The 23,131-nt window shown below is 39.3% G+C and overlaps 1 protein-coding gene across 1 annotated transcript in view; it reads left to right on the forward strand.

Moving 5' to 3' along the window:
* Positions 1 to 23,131, forward strand: part of Plxdc2 (plexin domain containing 2) — a 436,032-nt gene that overhangs the window by 181,252 nt on the left and 231,649 nt on the right. Inside the window, exon 2 of the mRNA XM_004644757.2 lies at positions 821 to 1,032. Coding sequence (XP_004644814.1) covers positions 821 to 1,032 — 212 coding nt within the window. The remainder of the gene's footprint in view (positions 1 to 820; positions 1,033 to 23,131) is intronic.

Genomic DNA, 23,131 nt, shown 5'->3' on the forward strand with positions numbered 1-23,131 from the left:
CCCATTTGTGCCCCTTTGTAAAGTCATATCTTTTGGTGAAGGTGGGGTAGAGAAAAGTGTTCTTGCTCAGAAACTGAATTTTCAATCCCAGAGGTACATCTTCCCCTGCTGACCTGCTGAAATGAAAGACTAGGAGTCATGATTAAATCTAATTTCTCCCCCCTTAGTGGCAGGATGAGCTGGGTCAGCAGGGCCAGTCCCTGCAGATGGCTTTAAAATACCTTGGTGATTTGATCTCCTTGCTGTCCCATCCATTTCTGTAAGTGGCTGTCAGCGCCATCCTTTAGCACCCTGACAAGATCCCAAGGTGAGAACAGCACAAATGAAGGAGAGTGTTTGCAATGAGTCCACGGGGTATTGTTTATTAGATGAGTTAGGCAATGAAGCAAGGCTGACTTGTAAACTACAAGGTAGGTTAGTGCACTTACAAGAAGATAATCCCAAGTGTGATTTAACCCATGTTTCTTCAGCCCAGTGTAATTCCTGTGAAAGGAATATCAGTTTACACTATAAAAATAGCTGATTTGTGTTTTCAGCTGAGCTGAAGATTCCTTGGCTTGCTTCCTTTGCTTGGGTCCTACCTTGCTTTTTGACAACATCTGGAGAATGAGTAAGAGGTATGTGTGTGTGCACGGTAACCTGTAATTGTATTCTACACAGAGATGCTCAGAGGGACTCGAAGTACTACACTTAAGCTGATTCAACTGTGATAAGTGAGCTGTCTATGCTCGTGACCAGCAGAGTTGGTCATCTCTAGCTCTAGAAGAAATGAAGCCTATGAGCCATATCAAGAAATAACATATTTTTATTTCTTTTGCAGAGTGGAGGTATGAAGTGGCTCATGCCTTCCCTCCAACAGAAGAGGAGGTGGAAGTGGCCTCACATGTACACAGCCACAGGTGGAAAAGGAGTATGGAGACCCTGAAGGCCGTGGACACAAACCGTGCCAGCATGGGCCAAGACTCTCCAGACTCCAGAGGCTTCACTGATCTGGTGCTGGATGATGGGCAGGACAACACCACCCAGATTGAGGTAGACAATCATCTGAGTAATTAAGATGGGTTAAGTCTAGATTCCTTATAAAGGGTGCAAGCTCTAACCTGTGTTTTCATCTCAATCTAAACTTTCAAACTTGTTTCTTTACAAAATGAGTCATTTCTGCTTGGGCAGACTTAGGGACTGGGGTTCAATTCCTGGTGTGTCGTGCCGGCCCTGCCCCCAGGGCACACTGAGCTGGTGACTAAGACTGGTCAGGGTGGACTATGCCTATAATCCCAGTGTTTGGGAGGCTGAAAATAGGAGGATCATTACAAGTCCAATCTGTGTATTGAGATCCTGTAGACCCTGCACTATATTTATTAATTTAAAAAGTCATTCATTAATAAGCTAAGCCATTTAATCATCCATTCATTTATTTACTTAGCACACAAGCATTGTTTTGGTATGGTGAACAGGGAAAGGCAACTTAGTTCCTTCTCAGAAGGAAGTCATTATATCAGGGTTTCTAAATGCCATAACCAGGTAATCCCTATATTTGATGATAGGAGCAAAGGAGTGTGGGTTGTAGCATGGGATGCAGGAGAGTGCGACTAATCTTGCCTTGAACTGGGCATTGGAATGTTTAAAAAAGAGGCTTTGCCCAGGCCTAGGCATTTAGGAAGGAGTAGAAGATGGAGAGAAGCTCACTCCATGGATAACCTGGACAGAGAAGAGCACATTCCTGGCAGAGTATGCGGGATTCCCACTCTGAGATCTTGAGAGGCAAAATGACATGGCAGTTTCAAGAGTTTTATAAGGTGAAAAACAATTCTAATTCTGCCAGGGCTGTCAGTGTTTCCTAGGAGGTAATATTTCCAGAAAAAAAAAAAACAAAAAAACACAGTTTTGACAAACTGGGATGGTTGGTCAGTCTTGACTCTCAGATTTCATTTGTTATGTTTGGAGCTATGAAGTGAAAGAGAGTTGGGCGGTTGGAAAGCAGTTTGGTGAGTATGACATTTGTAAAGGGCACATTTCAGGCAATCTTGAGGTTGCTAAGAGGTCTCTAAGGTTGTATTGCATTTCTTAAGTTTCCATACTCCTGAACATTGCAAATCATAAAATATGATCTTGCTTAGAAGTCGTGGAAATGAGCAAAGACCACCCAAGTGAGAATAAACAAAGATTATTTATTTAGTTTTCTGAAGAAAGGGAGTCAGTCACCATCATTGTCTTTGCCAGGGACTCAGAGGAAGGCAAGGCAGTGGAAATGTTTTGTGCAAAAAGGAAAGACTTCAGGTACATTCTGATTGGACAGTGTGGACTTGAGACGCTGAAGGCAGATTAATAGCATCTTAGGTGAACTGAGGAATGACCTTGAGTCTCTATGGTTAGGTTGATCCTGAGCTGGAGGCAAAAAAAGAAAAAAATCATGTTCCCAGTGAGTAACCAAGTCCTGACCACTCTCAGCTGACTCCTGCCAAGGCTATGGTTTGCCTGCTTGGACTGGTTGCTCTAGAGGCTGGAGTCGGAGTTCTGTTTATGACACATGCCCTGGCTATTTCCTACTTGTACACTGTCTCCCATCTGATTTTTTCAGTTCCTACTTTCTTCAAGAGGACAGGCTTAACATTTTTAAAACCAGGCAATACTTCATTTTATTGTGCTATAATCCCTGAAATATGCATGATTTAGGAAAAGAACTCAACTTCATGAAGCAGATATTATTACACAGTCCTCTACCTCGCCTCAAGGTATCATTTTGTTCCCTTTAAGCGAGGGAAATCTTCAGAAGACCTGAAGTGCAGGCCACTGAAAGTCTGTGCCTCTGAGGAGCTCCCTGATTTCTGACCCTGCCCTGCTCCATGGCGATAGCTGCTCTGTGGCTGTGATGATCCCTGGCTTTTCCAGCTAGAGCCTCTGACCAGCAGCACAGCGTTTGTTAGGAAAAGAAGCATATGAAATCTGAAAGAGGCTCTTCCGACTCCTGAGGAGAGGGCAGCTATTTTGGGAATGATGCTATTAGAGCCACTTTGAGTAGGGAACAAAAGCTCTCCTGGCTCCATTCATTTGCTGGGTGGTAGAATCAAAAAGGACGGCTGCACTGAAGGAATGTGAGATGTGTACTCTGCCCAGAACCAAGACCTGGCAAACTGAAAGGAGAGAGCACAGATTCCTGGAACTCTGTAATCTCTCTTAGGGAGTATCCTACTTTCCTAATCACACACATAATAAAAACTTCCTGCATTCAGAGATGTATTAACACTCTTGAGAATACAATTCCATTGTTTTTACAGTGAAGACTGTTATTCCACTTTTTCTTTTGTACTTAGCGAGAGATCACAAAAGATCAAGAGAAGGCTGGCCAGATAACTGAGTGGATTAAAGTACCTGTTTAGGCAGACACAGGGGCCAGGTTTCGATCCCCAGCCTGCCATGCTGGCCCTTCCCCTGGGGCATACTGAGACAGAGACTGAGAGTGGGTGTGGTAGAGCACGCTTATAATCCCAGCACTTGGGAAGCTGAAAAAAAGAAAGGATCACTACAAGTCCGATCTGTGTAGTGAGACCCTGTAGACCCTGTACTAAATACATAAAAAAAAAAAAAAAAAGGTCAGGAGCTTTCAGTTAGTGAAAATCAAAAGGAAGTTTGACATAGGCGACTCTGATGGATTTGCAACTGCTGCTATGATCTTGCTGCTGGAGGGATGCTATCTTGTTTGGTCCTTTAGCATCCTTGTGAAGTTAATGTCCTTGGCTTTCTGCTCAATGACAATGGCTTTTTACATGAGGGAAATTCCCTATCTAGGGTATTTCCTAATATGCCCATTCATCAGTAAAGAGTCTGGTGTTCTAATTCAGACTTAACAAAATCCTATTATTTTGCCTTATTATTGTACCTTCTACATATAGGAAAGACATAATAGGAAAACCAATGGTATTCACAGTGTGTAATGATTTTGGCCTGGAAATCCCTCAAGCTCTATTGGAGACTAACAGTAGGATGTCAGTTTGGATAGGAGGAGACTTGTCTTGAAGGTGCAGCTGCATAATCGGAACACTGCTTGAGCTTTTAAGATTTGTTTATTGTGATAAAGTTCTGGGATTTGACAGAGATGCCTGGCACTCTGAGGTTCCCTAGGTGACTTCCAGGACTGCAACCAGGTTTGGAAGCAAAATCTTGTCTGGACGGTCTCTAGAATGCTTTACTTATCTTGACCCTTGAAAATGTATGTGTAAAAAATGTGGTTTTGCATTTCTTTCAGAAAAAAACATTTCTTTTTTTTCTGAGCTAAAAATAATGAGAAAGAAACCAGTGGAGTGATTATGGAGTGACTAAAATTGAATGGTCATTGTGACAAGATCTTTCTTATCTTTTAGGAACAAATATTTTGGTTTATATTGTTAAATACAAACCACAAGGATGTAAGAGTCTGTGTGACTTTTTCTTTACATGCTTTCAAAGTCAGTGTCAGAAATCAAAATTATTCAGCCCAGAGCAGCCCTAACTCTAGTGGTGATTGTTAAAATCATTTCTTTCCCAGTGAGACATAAAACATCCAGATTGGAATTCTTGAATCTGTTATCATTTCTTCCATTGTCTAGACTTTATGTCCCACTTTCAATGAACAACAAAACAAAAGAAGACAATAACATGTTTATTCTGTTGGCTAAATTCAGTCTGAAATGAGTGATGGTTGTTACTCTCTTTATTTGGTGGCAATATTTTTTTCTGGCTCTGTCCAAGGATAGATAATAGAAGGATTGTAAAACTTGAGATCCCTGTTACAGAGTTCTTGCGGCTGTGATTTTCTTTGTGTGTAAATATTCCTCCCATGAGAGGTAAAGCTGTGAGGAAATCATCTGCATTTCCTCTGGAGTAGACAGGAGTTTACCAGCTGGAAACTGTCGCGGATGAGCAGAGCGTGATGTCTATGAGACCTGAATTTTGCTCTTCTTTTGTCTATGTGGACATGCAATCACTTATTTATGCCAGACGAAAATCAAAGTGCCCCTGCTGCTAAGCAGGACTTAGCTATGAGGCATTAGGAAGCAGCCAGCAAGTGCGCTATTTTCTGTAGTTACGTGGAGAATATGAATGATTGCAAATCTGTTGGATAAGACTGGCTTCCATCCATGTCTTCGTTTTGTCTGAGCGGCCCTCCGTGAGCCCCGTGAGCCCCGTGAGCCCCGTGATCCGAAGGCACGGAAGAGTGAGGCAGCACCTAAGTTTTCACCTAGAGGCTGGCGGCTTTTCATTTTCCAGCAAGAACAGTGATTCACAGGATGGGTGAGGGCCTTGGCTGTGCCTCCCGGCTACTGCGAGATTACAAGTTCTTGGATTTTTGGAAACTGATCACAAATGTTTTTGAGAAGTACTGAAACAAATATGTGGGTTTTACCACTTAGTCCTGTAAGTATTTAGAACTGTGTTTCCTCTCTTGGGACAAAGACATGTAGGTGAATAAAGATTATTGAATGATTTCACTTTGATTCAAAAGTCCCTGAGTAACTTGAAGAATGGAGTTTTTAAAAATAAGGTGTATGGGGGCCGGCCAAATAGCTCAGTGGATTAACATGCCTACAAGCAAGTACAGGGGCCAGGAGTTCAATCCCTGGGCCTGCCATACTGACCCCGCCCCCAGGGCATGCTGAGATGGCAACTGAGACTAGGTGTGTGTGCTCCTGTAATCCCAGGTTTTGGGAGGCTGTAAACAGGCAGATCACTAGGAGTGTGATCTAGTAGTGAGACCCTGAACACCTGATAGACTCTACACTAAAATACAAAAAATAAAAATAAAAATAAGGTGTATGGACCATATCAGTGTAGTTTCTGGTCACAAACTGAGAAATTCTAACTTCTTTCTTTGTTACTTTCTCTTTTGCCCTTCCTTCCTTCTCTCCCTCCCTCCCTCCCTCCTTCCTTCCTTCCTGCTTTCCTGCCTTCCTTCTTTCCTACCTTTCTTCCTTCCTTCCTTCCTTCCTTCCTTCCTTCCTTCCTTCCTTCCTTCCTTCCTTTCTTACTTGACACTGGGTGTGGCTATACAATTCAGACTCATAGTGATCCTCCTGTCTCAATCTCCCCAGGGCTGGGATTACAGGCGTGTGCCACCATGCCCAGTTCCAGGGATCGAACTTGGGACTTTGTGTTTACCAGGCAGGTGCTTAGACTGTTGAGCTATCTTCTCAGCCCAGAAATTATAATTACTGATAAGTCAGTACCTCCAGATCTTTAATATACTTCCATATCTCCAGGAAATTTTCCAGGTCTAGGCTGGAGCCTGCTTATGTGCTGTGTTTCTAGCAAGTTCCCAGTAATGCCACTCCAGCTGGGCCACAGACAACACCTTGAGTTACAAGGAGCTAGATTGCAGAACAGATTTGGCTGCTGTGAGTTTTTTAAAAATGAATATGCTGGGGAGATAGCTCCGTGGCCTAAGTGCCTGCCTTGTAAGTGCAAGGTCCTGAGTTCAATACATGATACAAAAAAAACCTTAAGTTTTATTTCATGCTGTTAGAAAGTTAGAAGGTACAGACATAGTCAGGCAACTGCTGTATCGATCATGTGTGCATTAAAGCTCATCTCTGAGAAAGTACAGCGGAAAATGGTCTGCAAAACTATGTGACATATTTAGCTAAAAATTGCTATCAGTACTTTTTCTCTTAACTCCACATGTGAGAATTCTTTCATCTGCCATGACATACTGCCAGCTGTGTTGGCATCTTACTTTTGCAAATTGTACAACATGCTTCTTTTAAATGGTTAATCGCTATACACATTATTCTGTGAACTTTTAATTTTTCACCTTGTGATTAGGTAATCTATTTGAGATGAAAGAAATCACTACTAAATATTTAATCTAAAACACAGTTTAGTTGCTTTGATGGTTAGTTTAGTGAATAAAAGTAAATTTGTATCAGTTTGCAATAAGCAGGTCCATTATATTTTTGTAGTATAGAAAATGAAAGATTATCCTTAGTTGGTCAAAATCCTTCTTTCTGGGTCTGCGAAGCCTAAACTTTCTCAGTTTCAGAAGTCTGACGATAAGAATAATGAATATTTATACAAAAATAAGGGCATCCTTTTACTTCACAGAAATGCAGTGAAAGTCTATAGAGTTTGGCAGCTTCTGTGTTCTGGCTGACGTTTATTCTCTGAGCTCGGAGACCAGAGTGCTTACGGAGAATGTGGTCATGCCGACTTGGGTTGTTTTTTCAAAAAGAAAGCAAAATACTACCTGCTACTGAACAGTTTGGTTACTGTATTTATTGGGAATGTAAACATCAATGGAGATTATCTTTTAAATATAGCATTTCCATCTAAGGGGATCTTAATATATTGACATTTCAGGATGTGGTTACAAAATCGGAAAATTGTATAAAGGCCGTACTAAAGTTAATCGTAAGAATGCACACCTATTTGACTTCAACATGAATTAGAATTTCTCAGTTCTTATTTTTACCAAAGATGAATGAAAGTGCTGTGAAGGCATGCAATTGAAACGTAGAAGAAATGCCACACTGAGTGATTTATTCATGGGTGGGGCTGCTATATGGAGTCAGGATTAAGTGGGACAAGTTCTCATTGCTACCAAGTTATGAAGAGAGTTAGCACATATCTAGGTGCAAAGATATTTCCAGAGATTTTTGCATAGATAAACAGTACTAAGATTTTAAATTTCACTGTATTTGTTGAGATGTTTTCCATTTATCAGGGAAGCATTTCAAGGCAATTAAAAGATATTAAATACTAAAAAATAATTGAGATTGCTCAGTGTGGTGGTAGACGCCTATACTCCCAGCACTCTCGCAGACTGACACAAGAGAATCACAAGTTTCAGGCCACCCTGAACAACTTGTGAGACTATATATATATATATATATATATATATTTTTTTTTTTAATTGGGTGAGGCTGCGAATGTAGCTCAGTGATCAAGGGCCTGGATTTAACAATCCCTATTCTACAAGGAAGAGAGAAAGAGGGAGTAGGAGAAGGAATACAAGGAAAGGAAAAAGGATAGGAGAGAAAAAGAAAAGAAGATGTGTATGGATGCTCCTGAAACATTGGTATAAGAATTGCAGGAGTGACAGTATCAGAGCGCCCAAATCTAGAAGAATAAATAGAACTTCAATGTAGTGGAGAGTTGCGGTGATATGAATTGAAATAGTGGTTAGGGAAAAGCTATGGCTAAGCATACCAATTCCAGAATTGGATTTCTAGTCATTAATTTAAATGAATTGCTATGCCTGGTATTTTGACAGGCCTTCTGGTGCTTGCTTATGCCGGGAATTAACTGCAGGTTTTTGTCATTGCCCTTCTTAGGAGGGTGGCTTGTTACTACCTCAACTGTACCATCTGCTGTGATTGGGAACTGGCCTCATCTCCTTACTTTGTATTGCCAAAGATCACAGATTAGCTGTCAGCATGTCTATGTCAATTTCCTCTATTTTGGTAATTGGCACAAACATATTGTTTTAAATTTGTGATTGAGTTTTATTCATTTTCTTTTCACAATATTGATGAGGATTTTTACTTTGTAAAGAGGGAAATGCACTGAGAATAGTAAATGAGGCAGAAGTGATATCTAAAATATTGCTCATCCTCTAAAAAGATAATGAGGATTAAAATAGTGTATCATTTATCTTGTTCAATTATAGACTATTCTTGGTTTGACATGCTAGCACTTTATTGAAATAAAAATGGAAAAAGATCTATAACTATCCCTCACAGTGTTCCATAAAGAATAACTAGATTATCTCTGTGAAGCTTCAGTGTTACCTAATTGTGTTTGCTTATAGTGATAGAATGGAAATAGCCTTTGGAGTGATGCAGGCAAGTTATTAAATTATGAGATATGTTAGTTACAGAATTTATTTTCAAAAGTACAATGAGGTACAATGAGGTTTTATGATGAATACTATTCTTTCCCTTCTTTCCCTTCCAAGTACAAAGAGAAATCCTCCTCTTCTTCTGGATCCTTGATTAATTATAAAAACATCACACGAGTGTTTTTGACTTCAGCTATCTCCACATTCATGAGGGCCTCCTATCTTCTCTTTGCTTTAGATAATGATACAGATGAGGAACCTCTAGTAGGAGGACTATCTGGCCATTATTCATCAGTTAAATTTCTATATTCTCATCTCACAATTTTATTTTCCTCTTTACCTAAATTAATTTCCAACAAGTTGTACAAAATATACTTCCGGAGGGACAATTAGGGAAGATAAAGGGGAAGAGGGGATGGAAGAGAGTGGAGATAACAAGAAAGGATCAAAAGGAACCTGGACACCACTAAGATATGACATATGCGTGCATGGAAAGAACACATTGAAATGCATTAATTTGCACAATTGATATGTGTTGATAATTATAAAAAATACTTCACAGAGCAAAAGGGAAATAAAATATGGCTTTGGAAAGTTATTACCTATACTAAAACTTACAGTTCAGACTTGGTGTCTCAGGTCTAGGACACACATCTGTGGCTGTTCTCCCTTATCCAGAACTTTGCTTCTTGAGGCTTCAATTAGCTGCATTCATCTGTGGTCTGACAATAATACATGGACCATTGCAAAATTAGATAACTCATAAATCTTAAATAGCATACCATTCTGAGTAGTTTCATGGAATCATGCACCACCTTGCTCTGTCTGGTGCCGTATGTGAATCTTCTTCCAACATGCCCAGGCTGTATATACTGTCCTCCTGTTAACCACTTAGTGGCCATCTTGGTTATCAGATTGACTGTCAATGTACTGTAGTATTGGTATTTAACGAACCCTTATTTGACTTCATTATGGCAGCCACATGCAAGAATAATGACACTGGGACATCAGATATGCAGAAAAGAAACCACTGTGTGCTTCCTTTACACAAAAGAGTAAAAATGTAGAAAGATTTATGAGAAAGACAGAGATAATATTTGTATAACTTTTATTATGGTATATTGCTCTAAGTTCCATTCTGCTGTTAATTACTGTGTTGTTAATCTTTTACTCTTCCTACTTACAATTAAACTTTATCATTAATATGCATGTGTGAATAGGAGAACATACAGTACAACAGGGTTTCAGGTATCCAATGAGGTTCTTAGAACATATCTCTCCATCCATAAGGGGGTAGTACTAGAATTGAATTTCTGAAGTCACGATAAAAATCCAAGTCCATCCCTGGTACCACATGCTGTACCAGCCACCAAGACCGGGTGTGGCAGCGCAAACCTGTAATCCCAGTGCTGGGGAAGCTGAAACAGGAGGATTACTATGAGTCTGAAATGCATAGAGAAACCCTGTACCAAATAAATAAATAAATGATTTTTTTGTTTAAGAAAAAAAAAATCCAAGTCCACTTTGTTGGTATTTCTGAATGTGTCCTCTCTGCATATGATGAGCACAGGCTCCAAGCAAAGAAACAACGTGGTTAGTAAATGTGAACTGGGCCCAGGAGCAGGGACTCAGCAGATGTTCCAGCAGCCTGTTTCCTGCCAGCTCGCAGGGAGCTGTGCCTGGCCTGGGTACAGCTGGATGCACCCACAAGGAGACAGCACTGCAGAGTGTGATGTGTGCCTTTGCTTCCTATGCCTGGATGGAAGGTCCACAGGTGGAAAACACACCTGAGGATCAAGCACAAAACATTCTAGGCTTCTCTGCAGCAGCTAAAGAAGTACTGACTAGGGGTAAAGCTCCTAAGGAATGTGGAGCTCAGCTCAGCGCAGTCCAGTGGGGATCGAATTTATCTGCACAGCTACCCGGTTTCCTGGCAATGAAGCCTGAGTCTCTGGGATCACTCACTGGGAAATCCCTTTTTATATTCATGTGTTAAATCATGAGGTCTATGGTATTATGTTGGCCTGTCATTTTCAGAATCACAGACAGAATTAAAAGTGATTGTAACCCAAAGGCTACATAGATCTGTGTTAGCACACATTTGTTCATAGTATGTTTTTTATTGTTGCATCTGAAGTATTGGGACCACTACTTTATCCATTAGACGTTGTCAGGGGTTTTTTGTTTTGTTTTTATTTTAAGAGAAAATAAAACAATAAAAACAATGATACAGAATTTCAAAACAAGATAATAGGAAACTAAAAATTGTTATTATACTGTATATTGTTATCTTCAGAGTAGTTGCTTAGATTACAATAGAGAAGCAAAATTGATCAAACAAGCACAAACCAGTGATTTGATTACACTAGTAGAAATAGTGTAATTATATTAGTTAACGTGTGTGTGTGTGTGTGTGTATGTGTGTGTGTGTTTTCCTTTCCCTTCCATCTTTTCTCCTTGCCCAGATCTCAGTTGTTTTTTACTTTTGAGCAGTTTCTTTCTGTTTCACAATAGCTATTTTGCATTTTGGATTCTATTTACTTTTTCAATTTCTTATACTACAATAGACAATATGATGCTTTCACATGTGCATCTGGTTTATTTCACTTGTGAGTATGGTCTCAAGTTGCATCCATTTACCTGTAAAACCTTCACATTTATCCTTCCTTATAGTTGAGTAACATTGCATTGTATAAAAATACCACATCTTTCTATCCTTTCCTCGATTGATGGGCATTTGGTTTCTTTTCAAGATTTGCTATTATGAACTGTGCTGCTATGAACATGAGTACAAATACATTGGTGGGGCATGATGTTGATACAGAGAGAAGAACAAATCTCGAGTGGGTGACCTCCAAATGATATAGGGAACCTCCAAATGACATAGGGAAAAATGATCTCTGGACGTGACCTGCATGAGTTCCTGTTCTCTAAAACCTCAGAATGAATTTTAGGAACAAATGGAGGCTATGAGCAGAATATATTTACTGAGGGAAGGAAAGCTCCTGTCCAAGAAAGGAACAGGAGGGGGGCCCAAGCAGGTAGTTCCCCGGAAAGCTGTCTCTTCTAGGGACTTTTATAGTGCAAAACCATGTGGGGCTAAGATGGAGAAAGGGGGAACTTGCTTAGGTGGACAAGAGGTGGGACAAAACTATGGTCAACCAATGAGATTGCAAGCACCATTGCTCAGGTAAAGTTGATTAGGCCCAGGACCAAATGGGGAAGAGAGTTACAGAGTAAGTGGGAGTGAATATGGGACAGGGTCTCTTCCCATTGGGAGTTGGGCTAGTGACTCACTTGGGTCTTTCCAGGTGATTGACACCTATTTAGAATATCAATCCCAGGTTCTACTCTTTTAGCATTTGTTTGGCTTTTAGGTCTTCAGGTGTGGTTCACAGCAGGCGCATCCGTCCCTCCCATAGTTGTCTTTGTCTTCTATGTTATCTCCTTCGAGGGCCTGGCCCTGTCTGACTGCGTATAATATTTCTATCTATTTGGCTACCTGTAACAATGTTTTTAACTCCTATGGGAAAATACCCAGAAGGGGGCTAGCTGGGTCAACAGGGACCTCTAGTCTCAGTTTTTTGAGGCATTTCTGCAGTGATTTCCACAGGGGTTGCACCAGTCTGCATTCCCCCCAACAGTGAAGGAGAGGTCCTTTTTCCCCCAAAGCCCCAGCAACACTTGCTATTGGTTGACTTTTTTTTTTTTTATAGCCATCTTATTAGGGTCAGATGAAATCTCAGTGTTGGTTTCAATTGTATTTCTTGAATGACTGAAGATGGTTAATAGTTTTTCATATATTTATTTGCCATTTGTATTTCTTCTAAAAAATGTATATTCATCTCAGATGCTCATTTTTTGGATTTTTTTTAAAATTTGAGGACATTATGTATGTCAGTTCCTTATATGTTCTAGATAGAAGTCCTTCATCTGAGCAACAGTTGGCTAAAATTCTTTCCCAAAGTTTTTTTTTCCACTCTATTGGTAATTTCCTTTGAAGTGCAAAACATTTTTGCTAAGATGAGATCCCAGTTATTGATTCTCTGAAGTGCTTCTCTGAAGTGATTCTATGAAGTTTGATTTTGCTCATAAACTTACCGTGTACATTTGTCTTCAAGGTTTTTACCTATTTTCTCTTTTAGTAGAATCACAGTGTCAGTTTTCATACTTAGATATTTAATCCATTTTGACTTTAGTGCATGGTGATAGATATAGGTCTAGTTTTAATCTTTGGCATATGGAAAGCCAGTTATATCAGCACCATTTATTAAAGAGGCAATCATCATTCTTCCAGTGAATATGTTTGGCCCGTTTGTCAAAGATAAGGTTGCTGAGTGTATTTGTAGCTGTGTTTGTATCTTCTAGTCTGTGCTACTGATTCTCAAGTTAGTTTTTTGTTTGTTTGTTTGTTTTTGCTTTTGCTTTTGGCAGTATTGTGTTACTTTATCACAGTAGCTTTGTAGTGTAATTACAAGTCTGGGATTGTGATGCCTGCTGTCTTGCCTTTGTTGCCTGGGATTGCCTTTCCCATTCAAGGTCTCTTCTGGTTCCAAATGAATTTTAGTAATTTTTCTCTAGTTCTGTGAGGTATGCTAATGGTATATTGATTGATATTGCATTAAATCTGTGTAACAGTTTTGAAAGTATGGCCATTTTCACAATGATGGTTCTTCTTATCCATGAGCAAGGAATATTGTTCCATTTCTGAAATCCTCTTTTATTTCCTTTTTCAGAGTACTGTAGTTTTCAATATACAGCTCCTGTACTTCCTTTGTTAGATTGATTGGTTATTTTTTTTCTTTTGGATTCTATTGTAAGGGTGTTGTTTCACTAGTTTCTCTGTGAGTTTTTTGCTAGTGTGCTCTATATTTTTATCTATGTCTTCTTTATATCTGTTAAGCAATTCCTTCAATATTGTTGTCATTTCATCTTTGTGTGTGTGTGTGTGGGCACTGGAGGTCTAACTCGGGACCTTGAGCTTGCTGGGAAGGTGCTGATGCCACTGAGCTATATCCCCAGTCTTGTCATTTTTCCCTTTTATCCAAGAAAGAATATCCTCTATTCCTCTACAGCTTTTTTTTTTTTTTTTTTTTTCAGAACTAGGGACTGTACTCAGGCCCTTGTGCTTACCAGGCAAGCACTTATTCTACTGAACTATCTCCCTGGGCCCTCTACAGCTTTATGGAGTTGTTTCTTTACCTAAGTTACTTTCATCTCAGAAGTTTCAAGTATGTGTCTTCTAATTTCTTCTCTGTCAATATCTCCTGGACTTGTCCTACATGGGCTAGAGGTCCAAGATTGCATTTTGTTTCTTCGTCTTGTCATTTTCTATTTCAATTTCTTTTTAAATTTGATTTTTGTGATGATCTTGGTGAGTTTTTATACAAGGTAGCTATGTCACTAGTATGAAGGCCTCTGTAGGAAAAGTTTGCTCTTCAAGGATGTCTTCTGTGTGTAGGAGAGTCTTAGTTTGTCTCTATCGCAAGATTTTACCTTCCAATTAATTAAGAGTGGGATGTTGGTGAGTGCTTGGCTCAGCCCCTAGTCTCTTCATGAATAGCTGTGATGTGGTGATTACTCAGAGCTTCCCAGTATTGTTACAGAAGGGAGAGCAACTGATTGCATCAGATATGACCTCCTAGCTGTAGTAGTACAATCATCAAAAACAATAGCATGTAGTACAACTTAGAAACTGACAAATTGTGATAAGTCTTTATTTTGTACTTTAGACAATAGGAGCATAGTCTATAGTTATGTAACAGAACTGATCATAAATCAGGAGTTTACATGCAAAGTGTTTACCCTTGGTAATGTAGACTTATGCTGAGGTGGAGAAATGGAGTGAGAATGGTGTGTAAGATAAAGATAACTGGAAAAGAAGTAGAAGCAAGGCTGGAGGATAAAGAATGGTCATGCAAGGTTTGAGAAACTAGAGAAGTGGGTAGGGAAGAAAGAATAAAGGAGTACTTGAGGGATTTTCTGAACTGGCCTCTGAGTTTGGGAGATGGGATAAGAACAAGAAAAAGAAAATAAACTGACAAGAAAGAAAAGGAAAAAAAAACAAAAGAAAGTAAGATGAAAGCAAAGGTAAGACAAGATAAAATAGAGATATTATATAATATATACATACAGAAAACAAAAAGGGGGTGATCCCATCCATGTGTTTGTATTCCACGTGTCCTTGTCCCTAATCACAACATTGGTTTCCTAACTTACCACCTGTTGGAGCATAGTTTGGCCTTTTCCCTCTCATTTGTCTCCCCTGTCCATCATGCCCATCCTGGTCCAGGCCCTAGTGTGTGGCTGATCCCACAGTGTAAGGAGGGCCCAGGCACCTAGCTTCTTTTGGTAGACCCAGATGCAGAGTCCCAGAGGCTTGCCCACTGCCTGCTGATCCTGAAGTGTAGAGGGAAGGATAGACTTTGTAACTTAATTAACCTTGCAAACCATGTGATATGAATTTAATTTTTAAAAGTTATAGGTGTACTTTAGTGAATCACTTACACCAAGTAAGTGTGGAATTTATTTGGAATTTATTCTATCTAACAAAGCAATGTACATTGCACATTTGAGCATCGATTCACTGAAAAATAAATAAAAGATATATGCTTCTGAAGACCAGTCATATTCTTTAATTTTATACGAAAATCAGACGTTTCTATGGATTTTTGCAAAAAGTGTCTCATGTGTGAATGACAAGTATTGTGAATTAGACATAAGTAGTAATAATCCTACATATAACTGGGCCACTCCATAGGTAGGAGACATTTAATTTTTTCTGATTATTTAAACTTTAGGCAAGAAAATGTCTTTATTTTTGAACAATGTTATATAATATACTCTGCTAATTGCTGAGAGAGTTTTACTGTACCTTATTGTTCTAAGCAGTACGATACATAAATGTCTCTATAAAAGAGGCATGTGTATGCATATTTATATTCTTTTCTTCTGCATTTGTCATAAAAAAGATTGCTAGTGCTCTGCTCTATGCTCTGTTTAGGTGGGCATCAAGTATCAGAAAGTCCATAAAAGGGTGGTGGGATTTAGGATAAAAGAGACTGCCTGAATTTTCCTTTCGTGTTTCCATGAAAGGAAATCTTCCTGCTTATGACCTAGGGATGCGTAGGTGACTGGATCTGTCCAGAAACAAGCAAAGAACTGAAGCTTCCAGCCCCTGGGAGCAGTTGTTTTGAGCTGCGTCCAGATGGTATTTCAAGCCTGAGCTATTAAACTAAAGTAATAGTTTTGAAGTCCAGAATCACTTGGACTGAATTGTATGGATAGATTAAACTTGGCCCGAACTGTCTATCTTTTAAAGCAGTTTTTAGCTGTTTTGTCAACTTCAAATATTTATGCAGTCACTAGCTTAAAGATCAAAGCTATAAATGCACCGTTGTTCCCCTTCTGATGATGTTTCTGTGCCTCTGTCTCCCCACTTTTCTACCTGTCCTCTGTGTGCATTAGTTTGCACTCTCAGTGCCTAATTCACATGTGGCCAAAGTAATTGGAAAACAACAAACTTGCAAAACAAACTTGTATTTGTTTATATTTAAATATTTCACCTAGTTACGATATCTCCTGTAAAGAAAAATTTTTAGGAATTTCCAAAACTAAAGAGTTTTTGTGTTAGGATAAGAGTTTCTACCTAACCATAATACTACTTCTACCTAACATTATAGAGTTTAATGAAGTGTTACGAAAACCTTATGGCTTTCGAAGTGGAATGCATTGATTTGATTCTCAGATTTCTTTTCTGGGAATTTTTCGATTCTAATAGTCTCTTATTGTCATAGAACATAGTGTCTTGCATCATGTTCTTTATTTTCATGAAAATCTTTACTCACTTTGTCACTTAAAACTGTTAGAAGGAAGTGAAGATGTTAGGTTCAGAAAATATTTAGAGAACATTAGCACATCTTCCTAACAAACTAAAAAGTTAATATATTTCTAACACATAGAAATGTAGAGTAAGTACACTATTACTTTAAAAATCAAATACAAAGAATATTTTACTCTATTTACAGATCGTTTTAACAAAGAATGACTTATGATCTAGTTCTTCTAATAAGGAGATGCTGCTTGTTTATTTTTTCAACTGAATGGGAGTCTTACCATAGTAAAAGTAGGTTGGGGCCAGGGATATAGCTCAGAGGCATAAGGACCTGCCTGGCAAGCACAAAGTCCTGAGTTCGATCCCTGGTGCCACATACACACACAAAATAAAAGTAGGTTATGTAAAAAATAAGAAAATGAGATTTAAAGAGTACTATACAAGTTTGCCAGATCAAAATATAAGTATTCATTAGAAATTTCTTTCATATCATCAGACTTGGTGAAGGAAAATTTATTTTCAAGTAGAGAAACTCTTTTAGATCAATCTTGTATATTTATTGATCCTCAAAAGCCGAGTGGAGAGTAAACCTAAGGAGAAAACATAATTAATAGATTCCAAAACCCCTTCTTTGTGTCTGCCCATGAGATGAAGGCGCCCAGAAGACTGCATGCAGCACCCACACGTGGTCCTCACAGACCCTCGCAGTAGAGGCTCTCTTAGCTAGAAATCACAGTCGCTCTTGCTATAATGGGCGGAAGTTATTTTGCCTCATCAGCTAGGCTTACAGTGGTTAGAGCAGATTCAGAATACATTTGGTGCACTTTGTTCCGTTTTGTTGAATAATCAGAAGTGCCGTATTTTATGGATGTTTTCGGGGCTGGAAGAATAGTTCGGTTTTAGAGGACATGATCAGGAGGCCTAAGGCGCTGGGTTCCACTGCAGCATCAAAGAAAACAAGAAACAAAAGCTAATAACTTACTTTATACCTAAGGAAGTATTTCATAAATAAAATACTACTTCATTTATAGTAAGAACTATATAAATGTAGCTCTTTGAAATTATAAAAGAGAATGTGATATTCTTTGGACAGAGTTCTCTGCATAAAAGACCAGAAAACACACCTTTTTTTTTTTTTTTTTTTTTTTTTGGCGGGGGCACTAGGGAGATAGTTCAATGTTCTAAACGCCTGTCTGACAAGAGCAAGGAGCAGAGTTCCATCCCCGGTCCTGCATGCTGTGCTGGCCCCAGGATCAAACCGGACTTGGTGGTGCATGCCTGTAATCCCAGCGCTGGGGAGCTGAAACAGGAGGATCACTATGAGTCCAAACTACATAGCAAGACCCTGTACCAAATAAATAAATAATTTTTTTAAAAACTATCTTTTTCAGTTATTGTATTTCTCATGAAAGCAAATTACAGGAAATGTTGGAAGTGACTGAGGTTTGTTTGCCTTCTACATTACTACTGCGTTTTTAAATGTTAGTAATAGGAAATATATAAAGAGAACATGGTTGTTGACTTTGAAATAGTAGATTTTTTTTTCTTTTCAAAGTTTTATTGATAAACATATAGCAATGAGACAGTTTCAAATCAAGTCGAAAGTACAGTTTCAACAAATAATACACTGCATACATTCTTCCTAGTGGTTAATTGCTGTACAAAAAAGTAGATTTTTGTTTTTTGATTGATTGATTGATTTTGTGGCCAGCTCAGCCCACCCTGGGGGTTGTACTGGATCAGCATGTGGTGCTGGGGATCGAACCTGGGTCCCTGTGTGCTTGCCTAAGCAGGCACTTTAGACCACTGAGCTATCTTGCTGGCCCTTTGGTTGTTTTTTAATGAACAGAATAGGGCACTACGAAAAGCTAGAAAGGAGGTATGAGGGTGAACTCAAGGGGAGGGGGCTGTTTGGAGGAGATTTTCTAGTCTCCCTTGCCTGCTGGTCCTTACCCTGCCACTGCAGCCTCATGAAGACCTGTGACTCTTATCCATCTTTCTGGGTTTGTTCCAACCATCAAGTTCCCTCTGCTCCCTTAGTGGCAACTTTTCTTTCTAAACCAATCATTTTTCTGGAAAATAAACTCATATACATTTATCCGTTTAAGCAGACTGAACTCATTCTTCATGTCTCCATTACTGTAAGGCCATCGGGAAGTATAAATAGATTCTCTTGTTGAAGAAGTGAGGGTTTCTCTACTGAAAGCAGAGCTTGGCAAATGAAACCACCATGATCACTCCAGACCATGTGGCCAAGGAATGATGAGTTTGCTTCAAAAGACCAAGACTAAGGGAAAATCTAGCTCGGATTGCAATCTCCTCAAAGGAACAAACAGTATTAAGTACTTTGTTCACAAAGCATCCACTGATTTGCAGCAATGTTTATTGGAGGCAGGGAAAGAAGAATTTAACAGAAGATTACACATAAAACTCAGAAAGGATAGATACTCATTTCCTTTATGACCAGGAAAACCAAGACTCATTTGTGGTTTGGGCTGCAAATACAATGGAGTGGAGCAAGAACCAGAACTGGTTTGCTAACAAAAGCCTGGTATTCTTTCCACATTAAAATGAGACATGAAGTGGGATATGTGCTAGTGGAAAACCATCTTCCCAAGCATGACATCCTCCATTATCTGGTCCTCTGGCATAGCCCCCATTTATCAGCGCTGATGAGAGCTCCCAGCATCTTAGATACTCTCTTCCTCCCCCTCCAAAAGTCTTCCTGAAGAATTAGACATTTGAGTCTGTCCTTATGTAAAATTGGTGCCTGGGGCAATAGTGCTGATATTAACAGTGTTGCTTTTTTAAGGTATTCTGTAACAGCAAAGTGAAGCCACAGCAGCTTGTAAGCAACAATGCCTTACAAGAAAAGCAGGCTCTTGGCTTAAGCAAACTGCTGCAGATTCTTTTCTGCTTTGGTCATCCTGGGTCTGCTCTGGCTGTTGTTAACCCCTTGTGCTGCCTTTCTCCTTGCTTCCCTTCTCAGGCAACCTTAAAGCTAGACATTTCGAGAGTTCACAGGTCTAAGCACCAGGAGACCTAGAAACAGAAAGGGAAGAAAGAAGCACCTTAGTGCTGGTGGCACAGGAAAACCAAAACCATGTTAACCAAGTTGGTTGAATGCTAATTGCTGTTTTGCATTCAGAAGCAAACATGTTAGCGATTCTCTTGGCTGGGGGTGGGAGCCAGGAGGGAGGCTTAGAACATCAAAAATGGGGATAAGGCTCATCAAAGACTGGACAGGGTGGAGTTTGAGCACCCTCTTATTACCTGCCCAGCCATGCATGAACTCCAGCTTTTTCTAATTGAGTGACCCATTCTGAAGCCTCCTTTTGGGAATCAACAGATACTTTTACCAGGTGATGTGAGCAAGCTGGATTTTCTCTTTCCACTTCTTTGAAAGATACTGTGTGTGTCTAGATCTCACATGAAGAAATCATACTTCATTTTTTAAAAGGCTATATTGGCCATTATAGGGAGTTTGGCCATTGTAGGGATTACTGTTTCTCGCTCCACACACACTTCCTCCAAACAGCGTTCCATACAGTAGTTTAGATTTCCACTTCTTAAATGACTAACACATTCCAAGCTTGTTTTCCTGAGGTTCCTCTAAAGTTACCTACATGGAAAATTCTGTGAGTTTTCAGATTTCCACTATGAAATATATTGTTTCAGTCTCATATTTAAAGATAATCACTACATTTACATTTGGTTGGTAGATTTAAATGCCTTGGTGTTAGGAGAAGGCCTGCAGGTTATTTTCCAGGGTGTCAAAAAAAGAATAAACATAGAAGAACAAACATGCAAATGTGGCATGATTTATTTTAAGGGTCCTTCCTCCTGGATTTAGAAAAAGAGCAGGACACAAAATTTGAGGCAGAACTAGACAGCCCCCAGCTGGATGGGTCAATTACTACCCAACTGCAGTAGATTAAGGTTTCTTGGAAACCTTGGCCCACAGTTCCAGATTTTCTAGTTTGTCAAAAGACAAAAATAAATAAATAAATAAATAAAAAATAAAGGCCGGCCAAATAGCTCAGGAGATTCAAGTGCCTGTAAGCAGGCACAGGGGCCGGGGTTCGATCCTTGGGCCTGCAGTGCCAGCCCCGCCCCCCAGGGGACACCGAGACAGCAATTGAGACTGGGCGTGGTGGCAGCAGATGCAAGATAAATTTCAGACTCTGTCTGAGCAGATCATTGGAAGAATCAGTGATATGAGCAGTCTCATTGACGATCTGGAGAATAACACCTCAGGCCTCATGACATAAGCTGAGGCAGAGGAACTGGAAGGTGAAAACAAGATGCCTTCTGCGCAAAAAAGTTGAAAGTTGCTGATAAATTGCACTGAAACCTGAAATACCACTTTCCCAAGCCAAGAGAAGACCCAATGGCTTTTTGCAACCAACCGCTACATGTAGACAAGTTTTATATTGTAAAGCATGCATTCTCACCACCTCCTCTAGAGTTAGTTTATAGTGTGATTCCTCCCCCACCCAGTTTCTCAAACACTGTATCTTCCTGTCTTGGAACTTGGTCCATTGTGCCCATTATTAAACACTAAAACTTTGGCAGTTCCTTAAAAAGAAAAAAAAAAAAGAAACCTTTTTATGTTTAGTCATAATTACATTGCAACTTAAACAATGACATTTCTTCAAGTAGCCATCTTTTTAGTTACATTTTTATCAAACTAAAGCATTTTAAACTTACTAACATGTCTTTAGAAAGTCAAAATAAAGACTGGGCATAGTGGCAAGCACCTGTAATCCCAGAATTTGGGAAGCTAAAAAACAGGAGGATCACTTAGAAGTCTGATCTGTGTAATAAGAGCCTGTAGACCCTGTACTAAACACATAGAAAAGAAAGTCAAAATGATTTGAAACATTGTCAAAAATCTAACTTTTAACAAAGAGGATCTGGTCTATGACTACTGTCAGTGAACTAAAAATGAGGAAATGGTGTAAACTGTATGTCATATGATCATTATGTATGTGATGATCATATGACATACATGTAAAACAGACATAAACATTTGTAAATTTCATATTCAATTGGAGGACAGAAAATGCAACTCATTCAAATAACTTTTTGTGGTCAAATTTGTTCAAAGCTGATTGTATTTCTTCTCCTTTTTTTTTTAACATAATATAGATATAAATGGTAGCTTACTCAATACTTTTTAAGTGCAATAAAATAACTGGATCTAATTTAGATTGGACCATTACTAGCAGAGCTGAGATCTGGGCACACATCTTCTGTTTCTGGAGCCTTTCTTCAGCCAGCTCTTCTTTCTGTAACATCTGCCCACAGCCCTTTGGTAGGTTCTTGGGACCTGATACCTGGTGTTGTATACTGAACACAATACACCTGATGCATTCCTCTCTAATTTATATGGTGAAGTACCCACTAGTAATGTGACTGTCTTCAGGAGATAATTACTATTAAATAAGGCCTCCAATCCCCCCCCACCTCTCTATGTACACACAGAGAAAGATCATATGCAGAAAGAGTGACAGTGGCTGTCTCCAAGCCAAGAAAAGAATTGTTATCAGAACCCACACATGCTGGCACCTTGAAATAGGATTTCTATCCAACTGCTGTAATACTGGCAAAGTACCTTTCTGTTGTAAAAGTAATTCAGTTCACACAAGCAGACCTGCCATTTGTGCAGAGATGAAATTTTCATGCTGGCACTTAGTATGAGATATTGCATAAGATAAAGTTTCCAAAAAAATTCTGACCCAATTACGTGAACACAGGCCAAAGATAAAACCTAGAAAAGGAAGGTAGAGAAGATCAAAGTGATTATCTAGAGCTGTTTTGAAAAATTCAGATAGAAAATTCAGTTATTTCTCATTTGAAGAACACACCACTTAGTCACAAATTCCTTTGGGAAATATTTTTAAACATCATCAAGCTGAATGTGTGGCTTCAATATTGTCTCGGATAGTTTTCTCTAGTTGCTGGGACAAAATACCCGACACCCAAAATTAAGGAACTCAGAGTTTATTTAGCTCCCAGGTAGTGGAGGTTTCAGTCCAACTTCCACTGGCTCCAAGGCAGACAGCAACAGTTGGTGGTGGCAGAAAACAAGGAAGAGCAGAGGAGCAGCAGCAGCTGCAGTGTCTGTCAAGCTTTGGCTCTTCCTTTCACATCACTCCTCCAAGGAAGTGTCTGTGGTGCTGTGAAAATCGGAGCTCCTCCTCCACTGTGGAGGTGCTGCAACCAAGCTCCTCCAAGCAAGGAGCATGAAGAAGCCTTCCTCAACCCCCTTTTTTTAAATATTAATTTTATTGAGAAAGAAATAGCATTGAGACAGTTTCAAAACAGGTTAGTAGGACAGTTATAATAATTAATACATTCCATATTGTCTTCATAGTAGCTATTCATAGTACAAGATGCAGACATGATATCTTGTCTAAACACTATTAGTACAAATCTTTCATCTCATTGAAATAAGAGAAAGTAGCTGTATATCTATCCTATTT

This window comes from Octodon degus, unplaced genomic scaffold (genome assembly GCF_000260255.1).
Source record: "Octodon degus isolate 3935 unplaced genomic scaffold, OctDeg1.0 scaffold00208, whole genome shotgun sequence".
In the NCBI taxonomy this organism is placed as follows: Eukaryota; Metazoa; Chordata; class Mammalia; order Rodentia; family Octodontidae; genus Octodon; species Octodon degus.